The 13,504-nt window shown below is 53.0% G+C and overlaps 4 protein-coding genes across 4 annotated transcripts; 2 read left to right on the forward strand and 2 right to left on the reverse strand.

The window, feature by feature from the left end:
• Nucleotides 1-1,901: 1,901 nt before the first annotated feature.
• KRP23_15218 (DNA polymerase epsilon catalytic subunit A) lies at nucleotides 1,902-9,137 on the reverse strand (the record flags this gene model as incomplete). Its single annotated transcript, XM_067886133.1, has 1 exon — nucleotides 1,902-9,137. One exon carries the CDS (start codon nucleotides 9,135-9,137, stop codon nucleotides 1,902-1,904), a length of 7,236 nt encoding a protein of 2,411 aa, XP_067736721.1.
• Nucleotides 9,138-9,405: 268 nt separating this feature from the next.
• On the reverse strand, nucleotides 9,406-10,032 carry KRP23_15219 (Peroxiredoxin-2; the record flags this gene model as incomplete). Its single annotated transcript, XM_067886134.1, has 1 exon — nucleotides 9,406-10,032. The coding sequence occupies one exon, from the start codon at nucleotides 10,030-10,032 to the stop codon at nucleotides 9,406-9,408; it is 627 nt and encodes a 208-aa protein (XP_067736722.1).
• Nucleotides 10,033-10,259: 227 nt separating this feature from the next.
• On the forward strand, nucleotides 10,260-11,624 carry KRP23_15220 (BSD domain-containing protein 1; the record flags this gene model as incomplete). The annotated part of the gene is made up of 2 exons (XM_067886135.1): nucleotides 10,260-11,133; nucleotides 11,200-11,624. 2 exons carry the CDS (start codon nucleotides 10,260-10,262, stop codon nucleotides 11,622-11,624), a joined length of 1,299 nt encoding a protein of 432 aa, XP_067736723.1.
• Nucleotides 11,625-12,049: 425 nt separating this feature from the next.
• On the forward strand, nucleotides 12,050-12,940 carry KRP23_15221 (uncharacterized protein; the record flags this gene model as incomplete). The annotated part of the gene is made up of 1 exon (XM_067886136.1): nucleotides 12,050-12,940. The coding sequence occupies one exon, from the start codon at nucleotides 12,050-12,052 to the stop codon at nucleotides 12,938-12,940; it is 891 nt and encodes a 296-aa protein (XP_067736724.1).
• Between the last annotated feature and the right edge of the window lie 564 nt (nucleotides 12,941-13,504).

Here is a 13,504-nt window from a genome sequence, read left to right on the forward strand (position 1 = left end):
ATCCTGAATGCGCTGTCAAGGCACATCGGTGGACAGTTGTAGAGCGCGGATCGCTGATGCAATGCCCGTGCCTGGCTCTTATCGACGGAGATTTAGCTCCAAAATCCTTCGGTAGCTGGTTACAACCTGAAAATGTCACCTCCAAGGTTGCGCAGCTTGCGTCGACGGGAGATCTGAAGACTATCCAGCTTACAAATCGCTACCTCCCAAAGCTTCCTGACGAACTTCGACGCTGTCGTCAAATGCGTCACCTGTACGTAAACCCCTCATCACTTCTCTATCTTGTATATGAATGCTTTGTATCTTGTATGTGTGTAGATCCCTAGTTTACACGCATACGGAGAGTATGCCGACCTGGATCAAGGAGTATACTAATCTCGAGTACCTGTACGTTGATTTGAACAACAACTCGATTGGAGAAAATCACCGCTTCATTTTCATCTTGACTATTTACCGTGTATCGTTCACGAAATAGGTATGTGGAGGGGACATTTGATAGCTCTCTTCTCGAGCTACCGAACGGAATGTTCGACGATATGGCATCACTCGCGTTTATCCACATGGGGATGCACATTCGGCTTCAAAAACTTCCATCCTTTGATGGTCTCCGGAATCTCAAGGCGCTCACACTGGCAGTGTTCGTCTCGCTCGGTGAGTTACCAGCGTTCAAGAATCTCAACAACCTTGAAAGGTTGGTTCTGTCTTACGTACCAAGGGTTGACACGATTCCTGACTTGAGCTCAGTGCCGAAGCTTCAAGCGTTCTCTGTAAACGACCGAGGTGCTTGGTGCTGCAATGGGTTTCTCGGTGATTGCAACCTGGAGGATACATTTTGTGCGGGTAATCCATTCTGGGGAATACCGCCTGCTTCGTGTCTACCGCCAACTACTACGGCCTCGACTGAGACAAAAGCAGTCGTCGAGAAGTTCTCCTCTACCGTTTGCAGAAAAGAAGAACCAGACTCTCCTGGACCAGGTTTTCCATCTCCGGAAACTATCGCTCAGTGCGATGGAGTTCTGTATCGAAAATGCAATCTTCCTGGAGTTGACGAGGCGATGTGCTACAATGCACGGTTCATGGCAATCTTCTGTATGCCGGACCCATACGTGATCAAGATGCGACGCCGGCAAATTCAGCTTGGTGTGGGTGAAGCGTGTCACCGGGAATACGAATCGTGGCTTGGTTGCGAGTAAAATCAATGCTCTAGACCGAGCAACATTCTTGTGATCGTGGCTTCATACCTTCTCCAACAAGAAAGCAGCTGCGTTTGGCTCAAGCATTTGAGCACATATGCAGAGCTACCACACGAACGTGAACAGCAACGAATGCCATCGTTTTGTTAGACAAATTGGTCAGGCGAGACAACAAAGCAAAATCGAACGGTCGGCATGTTGAGGCGATAATTCAGCTGACCGTCAGATAGAAATTTGCTCCCATATTCATGACGTGAATGCCAAGACAAAAGCGCAAATACTACTTAGTACTTTGTGCCAAGAGGAAGTTCGTTCCACACGATGAGATCAACTTACATCGACAGGGATCGTGGGTGCTCTTGAAGTCGCTCCAGATACATCCTTGGATGGACTTCGTTCTACGAGTCGGAATTCACGATCGAGTAGACCCAAAGAGACACTGATCGTCAGCAAGCTTTCTGCTGTGCTGCTGCTCGTGGGGGCACGTGTAGAACTATGTCATCTCTCACGTTTGTCGGCTCTTTTGAGGGGCGCAAACCTCAAAGCGTCGACCTATAAGCGTTGTTGCATTTGACTGATACCGTCCGTCATCAAGAGTGCGAAGTATGACCTGGGTCATCGAGCTGCATCAGTAAGCGCCTGGAGATCAATGACTCATAGTATTCATTGGCCAAGTTCTCTTCACTATGGCACTTTTCTTCACCTTCGTTACATGAGCAGTGGCTGTGCAGCTTCACGTTCGAGGCGCTGGACTGTCTCTAAGAGCCACTCGAAATTGTGCTGCTGGGCGATGCGCCTCAGCAGGCGCAGCGTCTCGAGAAGCGATTCTCGGACCCCAGGCATCAATGCGTACGTGCCTGAGCATGGGCAGTATTCTCGCATTTTGTGCTCAGCAGGCAGATGGCATTTTCGACAGTACAAGTCTTGCAGCTGGTAGGCCACGGACTGCGCCTGAACCATTTCCACGAGCCGCATCTCAAAAGCAGTCTTGTCGTACAGCGCAAAGCATCGAGGGCAATGCCACGCAGACGCAGTTTCGGCATCCTCAGCATTCTCTTGTCCCTCGTCGTCCTCATCGGAGCGGGACGCACTTCCCTTGAAAAGCTGGGGGTCTCGACACAGATCAACGGACCGACACAAGTTGCAGCACAGACAAATAACATCCTGCACGGTGAACGACAGCGACGGGTTCCGGAACTGCGCCTCATCCCCAAACTCGCTTGTGCGTAACAACTTGAGTAACGTGCGCCTCATCTTGCCTACCTGGGTCTCGACGTTCGGCTCCAGCTTGAAGACTGCACACACAAACTTCACGAGTTCCAACGCCGGGGATTCCATTGCGAGATGTGAGCCTGCAAAGACTGGGAAACTGTCCCGGTCCATGTTGTACGTCAAAATCTCTGGAACTAGACGCAGCATCTTATCCGAGAAGTACGACGAGACCAATCGTTGCGAGTACTTTGCAAGCGGTGTCAGTTGCTTTTCGTCATCGTCAAGTGGCTGCTCGTCTGGGTCCTCCGCTACATCGTGCTTGGCGTCACCACCCTTTAGAAGTCGCTGAAGTTCGCGAAGTTGGAACTCGGCTCGCCGACGAATGAATTGACCCACTAGGATCAGGAAGTATTCATCAACTCCGCGTGGGAGGTAGTTTGCAATGTTCCAGTGAGACACAATCTCGAGAGGCTTCTTCTCACCGCTGCCTTCGGAATCGTGATCGTTTTCCTCCTCCTGTTCTCCCTCCGGCACCACGTTCTTGAGCAGAATACAGCCATAGTTCTCTGCATCCATGAAGAAGAGGTTCGAAAAATACTTCTTCGGGGTAAAGTTAAGGACCTGGAAGAGTTCATTGGACAGCACAGTCTGAAGGATGAAATTGAGATACGTCTGCGCGTCGCGCACCGACTTCTTCTTGGTGCACACGATGATCTTGCTGAAGTCGGCGTAAACGATCTGGGATCCCAGACGCCGGAACTCAGCAAGTAGCTGCAAAAACAGCTTCTCCATAAGTCGTTTCACCATCGCGTGCAGTGCCGGATCGAAGCTCAGCGAGTTCGGTGAGCACAGCCACCGATAGAACTGCTGCAGTACGTGATCTGCGAATTTGTTGCGGCTGGCCAAGAAGTCCTTGAACAGCGTAGTAACCATCAAACGCAGCAGTCGGAATGCTTCGTGGCAACTCTCCTCGGCATCGCCTTCCGCTACTGCAGCGCCAGAACTTTCTGCCTTGGTGTCAGGTTCACCATCAGCGTTGCCATCAAAGTCGATCTCCATCTGATGTGCAACTCCCAGCCCTTCGATACTGTGGATTTGTGAAGCTACAAGAATTGCATTGACGGCGAGACCATCCAACTCCAGTTCGACGCACACATCAATAAAAGATCCTTTCTCGCACACCACGACCGATGTGTCGACCCGGTGTTGTGAGATCATTTCGCCCTTCTTTGGTGCAGATTGTTGGGCCGATCCAAGGAGCGACTGGCTGAAGAGCTGCTGGAACTGCTGTTCCTGCTCCTTTCCACCTAGATCGGGCAGCGACGTCGGCGAGTGCCACCACAGATGCTTGTGCTTGGTCAAGATACGCGAGTACAGGGTGTCCAGAATAGCAATCGAGTGGTCTCCCGTAAAGTTGCCGACTGGCAAGTGTGCATACCGCGCACAGTCAAGCACGTCCGAATAGTACTGAGTCATCTCGAAACACCGCGTTAGCATCTTTTCTCCCATGAGTTTGCGCCAGGTGAGAGCCGGGAACAGCGTGTCTTCTTCGTTCCATGGCAGCATTGCGATGGGGAAGCTGTGAAGGCCTTGTATTTTCTCGCGAAGTCGCTTGCTAGATGGAATGCACGTCTGCGCAACCACGATCGTCGGCTTTGGAGCTAGCTGCTTGTTCGAGGCCAAGCGAGCAAGGGTAGCATTTACACCTGAGAAAGCTTCCTGCGCTGTTTTCACAACGTGGGTCTTGAATGAGCAGCTTTGAATTGGGGCAACACCACCTTCCTCCTGGGATTCTTGGAGCAGTTGATCAAAGAACTGCTTCAAATCTGATCCTCGCGACTTGACGTTGGAGAACGGGTCCACGTACCAAACGTGGGCATCCCCCTCACTGATGGCGCTTCCTAGGCTATCGGCACTGACATCGTCATCTTCTTCCTTCAACACAACCAGGCCCAGAATGGCGCGCTTCTTTTGCTGCGCAAAATAGAGTAATACCCGCCTCATAAGTGAGTTTGGCGGTGAGGACGCTTCTCGATTCGCCATTAGCGAGCGCTGAGGCTCCATGAGATACGAAGCCTGCGCGGTAGACTGGAACTGCAGGTCGCTTAGTTCATACTCTTGATTCGTGCTGGAGAGGTGCGGGTTCACAACCTTTGCCACGCATCCGAGCGCACAAACAGCTCGGGTCAAAGCAGATACCTGCAGCTCGTACACACCCTTCACATGAGGATCTCCAAGAATCTGACTAATCTCCTTGTGGTACTGCTGGTACTGTCGCTCGCTGAGCATTACCTCCAGCACTGACTGGGGCTTGGATGAATAGTGCGGCACAATCCGAGATACACGTCGAGCACCAGGTAGCTGCAATAACAGATCCTCTTGGTCAGCTTCTTCGCATGTGATATAGAAAACGCGCGGCATCTTTAAAGTAATACGCTGAAGCATCTGAGAATGTGCAGTAAGAACCCAGCAGGTAAACAGTCCGCCTTGCTCTTGCTGAACTTCCACAATCTGCCAGTATTCGCGCTGAAGTGCGCTGCCCGCATCGAAAACGAAGTTTTCCATACCAACACCGTTTCCTTTTGCTGCAAGTGTTCTCGTAGATCCGCTTTGAAAACGTTTTGCGCTGCCGTGTGCATTATTCGCCATGCCAAATCCACCAGCACCACCAAAGCTGCGCATCCGTTCTTCGCGCTCTTGCCTTCGCTTGCCAAGCATGGACTTCCACTTCTTCTTTCGGTTCTTCAGCCAATCCGTGAACGGCACTTCTCCTAGCTTAACATTAGCCGCAGGCACGCCTTCCATATCATCGTCATCAATTTCTTCGATTGTACTACTACTGGTGTCATTTTCATCACTTGTTTTGTTCCCTCGCTTTCGATGCTGGGGCTTTTTCGGTCGTGAAAGTGGTGTCCCCTTCATCAAATCCTCCATATCGATCAGTTGGGCGACATAGTCTCCATTATCAGCACCCTTGGCTGCAGCTTTGAAAAACTGTTTCATGTTTCCTTGTTGGTGCTTCGCATTCTTCTCACGAACTTGCTTCCTCATCCAGTCCGGCAACTCAATTCGAGGTACCGGGTTTCTCACATTCTGAAAAGCGGCAGGGAGAGAAATGATTTTCTGAACCGTCGACGCGAAACGCGTACGATAGTAGTCCCAGTCGAGAATCGAACGAATGTCAAAGTCCTGGAGGTGCGGGTCCTTCAACCATTTCTTCAGAAAGTGCCGCTTGACCGCATCTTCTGTCGCAAAAATGGCTGTAGGGATAGCACGCTCCGTGACCTTTTCACCATAAGGACGGGAAACAATAATCATCTTACAAGTTAAGCCCTTGTCCTTGACCATTTCTTCACCAAGGAATTCACCCAACCGTCTAGCCGTTGTGATAGATGTAGATTTCTGGCCTTCGTACTCATCCAGCTTGCCAGACATACTCTTGTTTTCCGTAATCAGCGCCATAAGCTCTTCGTCATCCATCGACTTGCCTCTGGTATCAATCACATCAAGCCAACGGTTCGCGCACTTGGCAACAGATGCGTAGCACTCTTCCAGGCTGTCGCCGTCGAGGAAGCATTCGAATACTTGCGACTGAAACGCCTTAATAAGCTGTAGTTCACCTCGTCGCTTGAGTTCGAAACCCTTGAGCTCAGCGAGAGAGTGATCAAAGTTGAACACTGCATAACGCTTTTTGAGCAGCTTTCCCTCCTCAGTGGATGCAGGGAGAACCATGGCCTTGTAAGGCCCATCCACTTCGAAAAGGATGGAGCACTCCTTGTGCGTGTTATACTTTCCTGTGGCCGGGTCCAACTCGTGATACTGCGGGTTCGTGAATTTCGCATGCACATCTGCGTTTAGCATCACGCACGGATACGAAATGCTTCTAGAGCCACCATCCTTAAGCTTAAACGAGAACGTTTCCGGGAATGATTTGGGGAGAATAGCCCAAATACCATCCGTATCCAGCTCCAGCGGTCGGCCAATCTGTTCCACAAGCTCACGAGCTCCAGTAATGATGTTGGAACCCGTGTGTGTGACGATACCAGCCATTTCCATCGAATGCCATCGAGCACCCTTGCGCATGACATAACCATAGAATGAGTTTAGAATACATTTGTGTGCTAGCTGCAACGAGTCGTACACAAGGCACTTGTTTTGCGCGTCAATCGTCGCGAGTAGGTCCTTCGATTCCGCGGCTTGAGACACCTTTTTCTTCCAAACTTTAGTGAGCCCTTTGTATTCGTAGCGGCGGTCACGGAAAGCTCGAACTGTGTTCACATAAAATGGATTTTCACGCATGCAAACGGTAGCAGATCGCTTTTGCTCCTCCGTCACTTTGGTCTTCTTGTACACACTGGAGCAGTAAGACTTGAATCGCTGTTTCAGCAGCAGCTCTTGCTTATCCGTAGGAAGTTGAGCAAATGGCAATGAGGCGTTGATATTCTTCTTTCCTGGGTCCGCATTGGCTGCGCCTCCCGGCTTGTCCACGGAGAAATTTTCGTATTCAATCTGCGTCTTGATGGAGTAGTACTCCGGTCGTGTGGCGGGGTAAAAATCACCCCGCCACACCCAGTCCATTTCACGCTGGCAAGACGCGTCTTTCTGCTTGATCGCTGCTCGACCGCACTCAGTATTATATGCGCATGCTGCACAATCTGCTTCGTTAACAATCGCACATGGTTGCAAACGGTTCGTCAGAATAATGTTCGGGTACATTGCAGCCACATCCAAATGGTAAATCAGCGGTTGTTCCTTCCGGTTTGGTCGCTCACGAAGGGCTACAAGACGGTCAACAATGTCCCTTTTCACTTCGTTGTAATTGGCAACACGGTCAAGTGGCACGTCCATTTCAATCTCCAAAGAAAATCGGAGATCACGGTCAATGTTGTCAATCAACTGCTGGAAAGCGCTTGGTACTAACTGGAAGTCATACAAGAAGTCAGCGCGAAAGACACCAGATTCCAAACATTCCACGTGACCACCGACGTAGGTCTCACTCTCCACGAGGTGTCCCTTATAAAACTTTTCTTCATGAGCAGAACTTTGCTTGTTCGGGCAAACAATGTTTCCTTCAAATGCTTCAACCATCAGCAAAGCCTCACAAAGTGTACCAGAGCCTTTTCGAAGCACATCTTCGGAGCCCAAGGGAATAATCGTGCACAGCGAGAACACGAACAAGTGCACGTATTTGTCGTAAAGGTAAAATGTGGCAACAGCGTCGGAGACAGAATACGACGCCATTTTCAGCGGCTCGTCGCGGGCCAGAGCAACCATATCTTCTGCGTCCACCTCGACAGGATCGTACCCGAGTTTGTACTTCGTCACAGCCTTCAAACCCTGACTACCCTGCGGCAAATACGAGTCACGCTTCACCCAGCAGAAAGCGTCCATGTGCACACTGCAACGACCGCGGTACTCACCGCTGCGCTCGTCCAAGGATATACCAATCTCGCGGCCCATATTAATGCCGTGAATTTGTGCACGCGCGTCAATGAACGGCCAATCGAAAAAGTCACCGTTATACGTCACGAAAATGTGCGGTTTCTCGTCCAGGATGTGCTCGAAGAAGCGTTTGAGTAGCTGTTCTTCATTCTCCTCGTTAAACACGATAAAAGGTCCGGGATACGCCTCCTTAGGCGTATACTCGAAGTCCTGGATATCCTCCGACACGAACTCGCGGTTGACAATAAGGTATCCCTGCCTGTCGATCATGTACGAGATCATGTAAATCTGGTCCACCTGAGCATCGGGAAACTTCAGCGGTGCCTTGGTACACTCAATATCGAATGCACACACCACGGGCTCAGCCTTATCCACCATATCCTTCTGCCTCTTCACATCCGACGGCGCGTAGGGCGACGTCGGGTCATAGTCCACGTGATACCACGCGCCCACTCGGATATCCAGGTCGATCGCCACACGCATGGGGTACGGCACATCGTACTCTCTCAGCTCCAGCAGGGCGCTCTCGCTCTCGTCAGTTCCTGCTCCTTTCATTCCATCAGTATCCACTCCAAAGATCAAATCATCCTCCGTGACTTGCTCTCTGGCCTGTCCCTGCATTTCATAGGCTTGTCGAGCCTGCAATCTCTCCTGGTTCCTGGCGACGAGGGGGGTTAACTCCCTCTTCACCGTCATCAAGTCTGTAACTGTAGCGAAGCTCAGCTTAACGTACAGAGCCTTCTTGCCGTTCAGATGGTCGGCCATGTCTAAATCTTCTCGGAATACTCTCTCGGCTTTAGCGACGAGGCCTTCAAATTTCCTCAAGCAGTAAGCGATCACGTCCTGCGACCTGTTGGCCTCCGGCCTCACGTAGAAATACGGCTGATAGATGATCCTGGTCTTGAATGCCTTTCCATCCTGCTCCAGGAAGTACAATTCCAGGCCGCTGACCTCGTTCTTGCCCTCCAAGGGGTCAGGAAGCGTGCAGGAGCGCAGGTTCAACAGCCAGCCGAGCTTGGCGTGGTCCTGCGCGTCTGCGGCGGCGTCCGGCTGCTCCTTGCGCGCTTCCTCTTCTTGCTCCAGCAGCTCTGGCAGCAGGAAGAAGCCGAACTTGCGGTCCAGCTCATCGCCCTTGTACAGCGCATACTGCTTGGCCTCCGTCATGCCGCGGCCCGGACGCATGCGCTGCGCGTTGGCGCGCGCGCCCTGTGAGTTGCGAGCCCAGGCCGAGCCTCCGCCGCGATTGTACGGGTTGCGGGAGGTTTTGCCGCCGCCATACTGCGTCGCCATGGGGAAGGAAGGTGACGCTTTGGATGCGGAGGAGTTTCCCCAGCGTGGAATGGTCTTTAAAAGCGCGGGAAGGGGTCATTGTTTTGGGAAGAGTGACATCATGTTTCGCGCGCTTTTTTGGGTGGTCCACCGGCAGTGGTGACTCACCCCGAGTGACGATGGATATGGTTGTGTTTTGGTATTATTTTTCAACCTGGCGCTGTGCCACTGTTCAAAAGCTGGTCTGGTGTAAGAAAGCGGGTCTCTGGTGGCTTTCGAGTGAAGTAGCTTACTTGGAAAGCTTGCGCTTCTTCGAGGACTCGTCGACGGCCTCAAAGTACTTGAGCGAGTCCTTGGGGTTGGCAGTCATAGTCTTGGCGCCCTTCTTCCAGTTGGCGGGGCACACGTCGCCGTGCTCCTCGTGGAACTGGAAGGCCTCGATGAGGCGCAGCACCTCGTCCACGTTGCGGCCGATGGGCAAGTCGTTGATGGTAATCTGGCGCAGGATGCCCTCCTTGTCGATGATGAAGAGGCCGCGGAAGGCCACGCCCTCCTCGTCACCGTCCTGCACGAGCACCTCGTACTTGGTGCACAGGTCCTTCTTGACGTCGGCGATGATGGGGATGTTCATGTCGCCTAGTCCGCCCTTCTTGCGGGGAGTGTTGATCCACGCCAAGTGGGAGAACTTGGAGTCGATAGAGCAGGCCAGCACCTCCGTGTTGAGCTTCTTGAAATCCTCCACGCGGTCGCTGAAGGCGCAGATCTCGGTCGGGCACACGAACGTGAAGTCCATGGGGTAGAAGAAGAGCACGACGTACTTGCCCTTGTAGTCGGACAGCGACACGGTCTTGAACTCTCCGTCCACGACGGCGTCGGCCGTGAACTCCGGGGCAGGCTTGCGGATGGTAAGCACCATTGTGATTGGATAAAAAAGGTAGTGGAGAGAGCGACTTCTGCGGCACGAGGCAAATTAAAGACTGACAGGATCCAATCCAAGGGTGTGGCGTCCTACCGTTCAAGGTCAGACTAAGTGCGCCTGTAGTTGGTGTGACGCACAGGTTATTGTGTGGTGCACTTTATGTACCGTTCCCACGGTACATATGTTGTTCTCAAAGCCAAAGCTACCAGGTCCAAGTCGCCGCCATGTCGTTCAGCAGCTTCTACTCGGTGGTGAACGCCATCAAGGACAAGTCGGCGGAGGCCATGACGACGCTGAGCTCGGACCTGCAGGACTTCAAGGCCATCGTGCAGGAGGACGTGGCTGAACTGTCCAAGACCGTCCGCGAGGGGCGTCTGAGCGTCGACTCGGACGGCCAGGACGCAGAGGAGAAAACGCAGGACGACGACCAGGACGCAGGACCCAACCCTAAAGATCCCACTGAGACTCAGGACGAAGATGACGACGACGACCCCTTGACGTCCCTCAAGAACTCGCTCTTCTCCTTCGATGTGACCAGCACTTTGGGTTCTCTAAACTCCGTGGGCAGCTCTATGCAGGGGTCTTTAACCTCTGTGGGCAGCTCCATGCAGGGGTCTTTAACCTCTGTGGGCAGCTCCATGCAGGGTTCTTTGACCTCTGTAGGCAGCAAATTGACATCTCTGAATGTCGGCAGCAGTCTGGGCTCGCTGGAGGCCATGGGCTCCAAGCTGCTCAACTCGGCCGACGAGTTCCTGGGCTCCCTGGCCAGGGAAGCGGCCTTTGATGACGACGACGAGCTGAGTGAGAGTGAGTTGAGTGCACGGAGGTTCAGGCTGCTGGCGCTGCAGGAAGACTCGGAGACGTACAGTGAGCCGCCGCTTGACGTCGAGACGTTTGAGAAGTGGAAAGCGACGACGCCGGCCGAGGATCTGGCGGAGATTCAAAAGGAGGTGTTGGAGAACTACCCGACGGTGGGGACCAAGTTTACAGAGCTGGTGCCGTCAATAGTGGAGGCGGACGTGTTCTGGGCGCACTACATTTACAAGGCGTCGCTGTTGGCGGCCCAGGAGCAGCGCGGCGCGGATCTGCTGGAGCACGGTACGATAAACTGGAATAGTGTGATGTTAAGTACTGTGGCTAACACATTTCACGCTTATTCCTTAGCTCTGAACGATGACGAGGAAGAAATCGGCTGGGACGTGGACTCGCCGAAGGCCAAGGAGGACGAGGAGAACAAGTTTTTCCCCGATGACGAGTCCAAGGAGGAGGACAAGGCACCCGCCAACAGTGCGGCCCCCGGTCCCACCTCCTCTAGCGACGGCGAGAGCTGGATCGAGCTGGACGAGCGGAAGGAGTCGACGTCTTCAGGCGCGTCCTCGTCTCGAAAGGAGCCCGCCAGCGCTCTCGCTGACCTGAAACTAGAAGAGGGCGACGAAAACGCCGACGCCCTGGACTGGGGCGACGACGACGATATTTCAGTCCCAGAGACGGCGACCGCTGCTGCTTCGGATGCCAAGGCCCCTGAGGCGACGCCGGCGACGCACGAGGACGCCAGCAAGCGCGGAGAGGACTGGGGCGAGTGGGACTAAGTTAGTGGTCGGGCGAGACGCCCGCGCATACTTCATCGATCCTATCAACTTCCGTCTGCAGCAACGTACGGTATCCAACTGCTTCTCTATTTTTTGTGTGCAAGATTTTCTGCTTCTTCTGGTTCTTTGCTCTTTGAATTCAACCCCTCATAGAAGAGCCAAACGAAGTAATGTTTTTCGCCTCGCTTGACTCGCTCCAGTCCGGCGAAAACAGAAGTGGGCAGACTTATTAGTTCGCTCCTGCAGCGGTGCCGCCGCCTAAGCACGGAGCCCTCCGTTGAAATGCTTTCGCCTGCGTTTGACCTGAACCGGTGGCTGGCACTATCTGGTCTGCTGCCTGCTTGCGTGTCCCTCTGCGGCCTCGACAACCTGTCTTCATTCCTAATTTCGCTTCCAGACGAGCAAGTCCCGCGTGACATTTGACAATGAACATCTCGGATCTCTTGTGCTCGCCGATGAAAGCGCCTTCCGGTGGTGGCGAGCCTCGCAGCGTTGCAACGTGCAAGCCTCCACGGGCCAAGCCTAAAAGAGCTCAACACAAGAAGCGGCAGGCTAAGATCGTGCCGGACGACCAGCGCAAACGCCCGTACCGCATGAGTGTGGCGCAGAAGAAGAGCCAGCGAGACTTCGAGCAACATGAGTCTCAAGTGTTCAACCTGACGCTCGACGTCAACCAGTTGAAGCAGCAGGTGCAACACCTACTGGAGTGTCGGGACCTGCAGATCTCGTGTCTGCTGCAGAACCGGCAGAGACTGGAGACTCAAGTGCTGGGGACAGTGGATATAATCCTGTTCGGTGGCAGTGAGAGGCCCCGATCTGGCGACGAAGGCTGCAGCTTCTCGAGGATGTTCATGGATCAGTCGGACGGACCCGCGCCTGCTAACGGCATCTACGAGTTCAATCTCCAGCTCGACAAGCCCAACTTCAACCACCGGTCATGCTCCATTGCTACGACGCAAGTGCTGTCGATCGTTGAGGAAGACCCAGAGGCCGACAACGAAGAAGCTGCCCAAGTCCGCAAGGTTTGCGGCGACCCTGGTGGTTGCTTGGTGGAGGCTGTCGGTGGCTTCACTGGGAGATTCACACGGCAGATCATCGTTTCCATGTTTCCTCATGTGTTGAGTGACGAGATGATGGTGGCGCAGATCATCGGACTGAGCATCACGTGTCCTGCTCGACTGCTGCTTTACTTCAACGCTCACAAAACCATCGTACGCCAAGTAGCTCGAGCGGATGTCTTCTCGGCATTGACCGCCTTGCAGCAGGCCAAACCTAGAGAGTTCGCTGCTATCATGGGCACTCCATACGTCTCGTAGGGGAAGACGTCGGCTGATTGGTGGCGAGAAGGGAAATTGAGGCAAAAAAAATTGAGGCAAGGCTGCCATACACGAAAAAGAAGTACTTCGAAGTAACACGTAGTTGAAATTCTGGAATAAAGTCGGGATGAAGAGAATTTCCTGTAGATTGGTTTCTGTCGCCAAGCTGCCTTCCAAGCAACGACGCTGCTCCACTAACACTGCAACAGGATTAGCAGCAGCAGCAGCATAATCCTATCACGATTCTTGACAAGAACGTGGCAAGTACGTTGTGCTCGTCTTCTGGGGGCAATGGGACAACAGCAACGTCAGTGATTTGTACCCGACCACATCACTTCATGATTAAATCCCCCAATGTGAGCAGACATCCGTCGAGTCGAGGGTGTGTGAGTTGTGACGGACAAAGCGATCTCATCGGATGAGTGTCTTCACAAACATGAAGTGCGTTTAAATCGATGGCTAATGCGTTGTCTATTGGAGCGCCGAGACCTGTACGTCACGCGTCTGAAGGTGCATCGCCAGTATGTTCAGAGTCCTGCTCGAGTTGACCGGTGACCCTGTCGA

The sequence above is a fragment of the Phytophthora ramorum genome (assembly GCF_020800215.1).
Source record: "Phytophthora ramorum isolate Pr-102 chromosome Unknown Phyram_PR-102_s0026, whole genome shotgun sequence".
NCBI classification, from domain to species: domain Eukaryota; phylum Oomycota; class Peronosporomycetes; order Peronosporales; family Peronosporaceae; genus Phytophthora; species Phytophthora ramorum.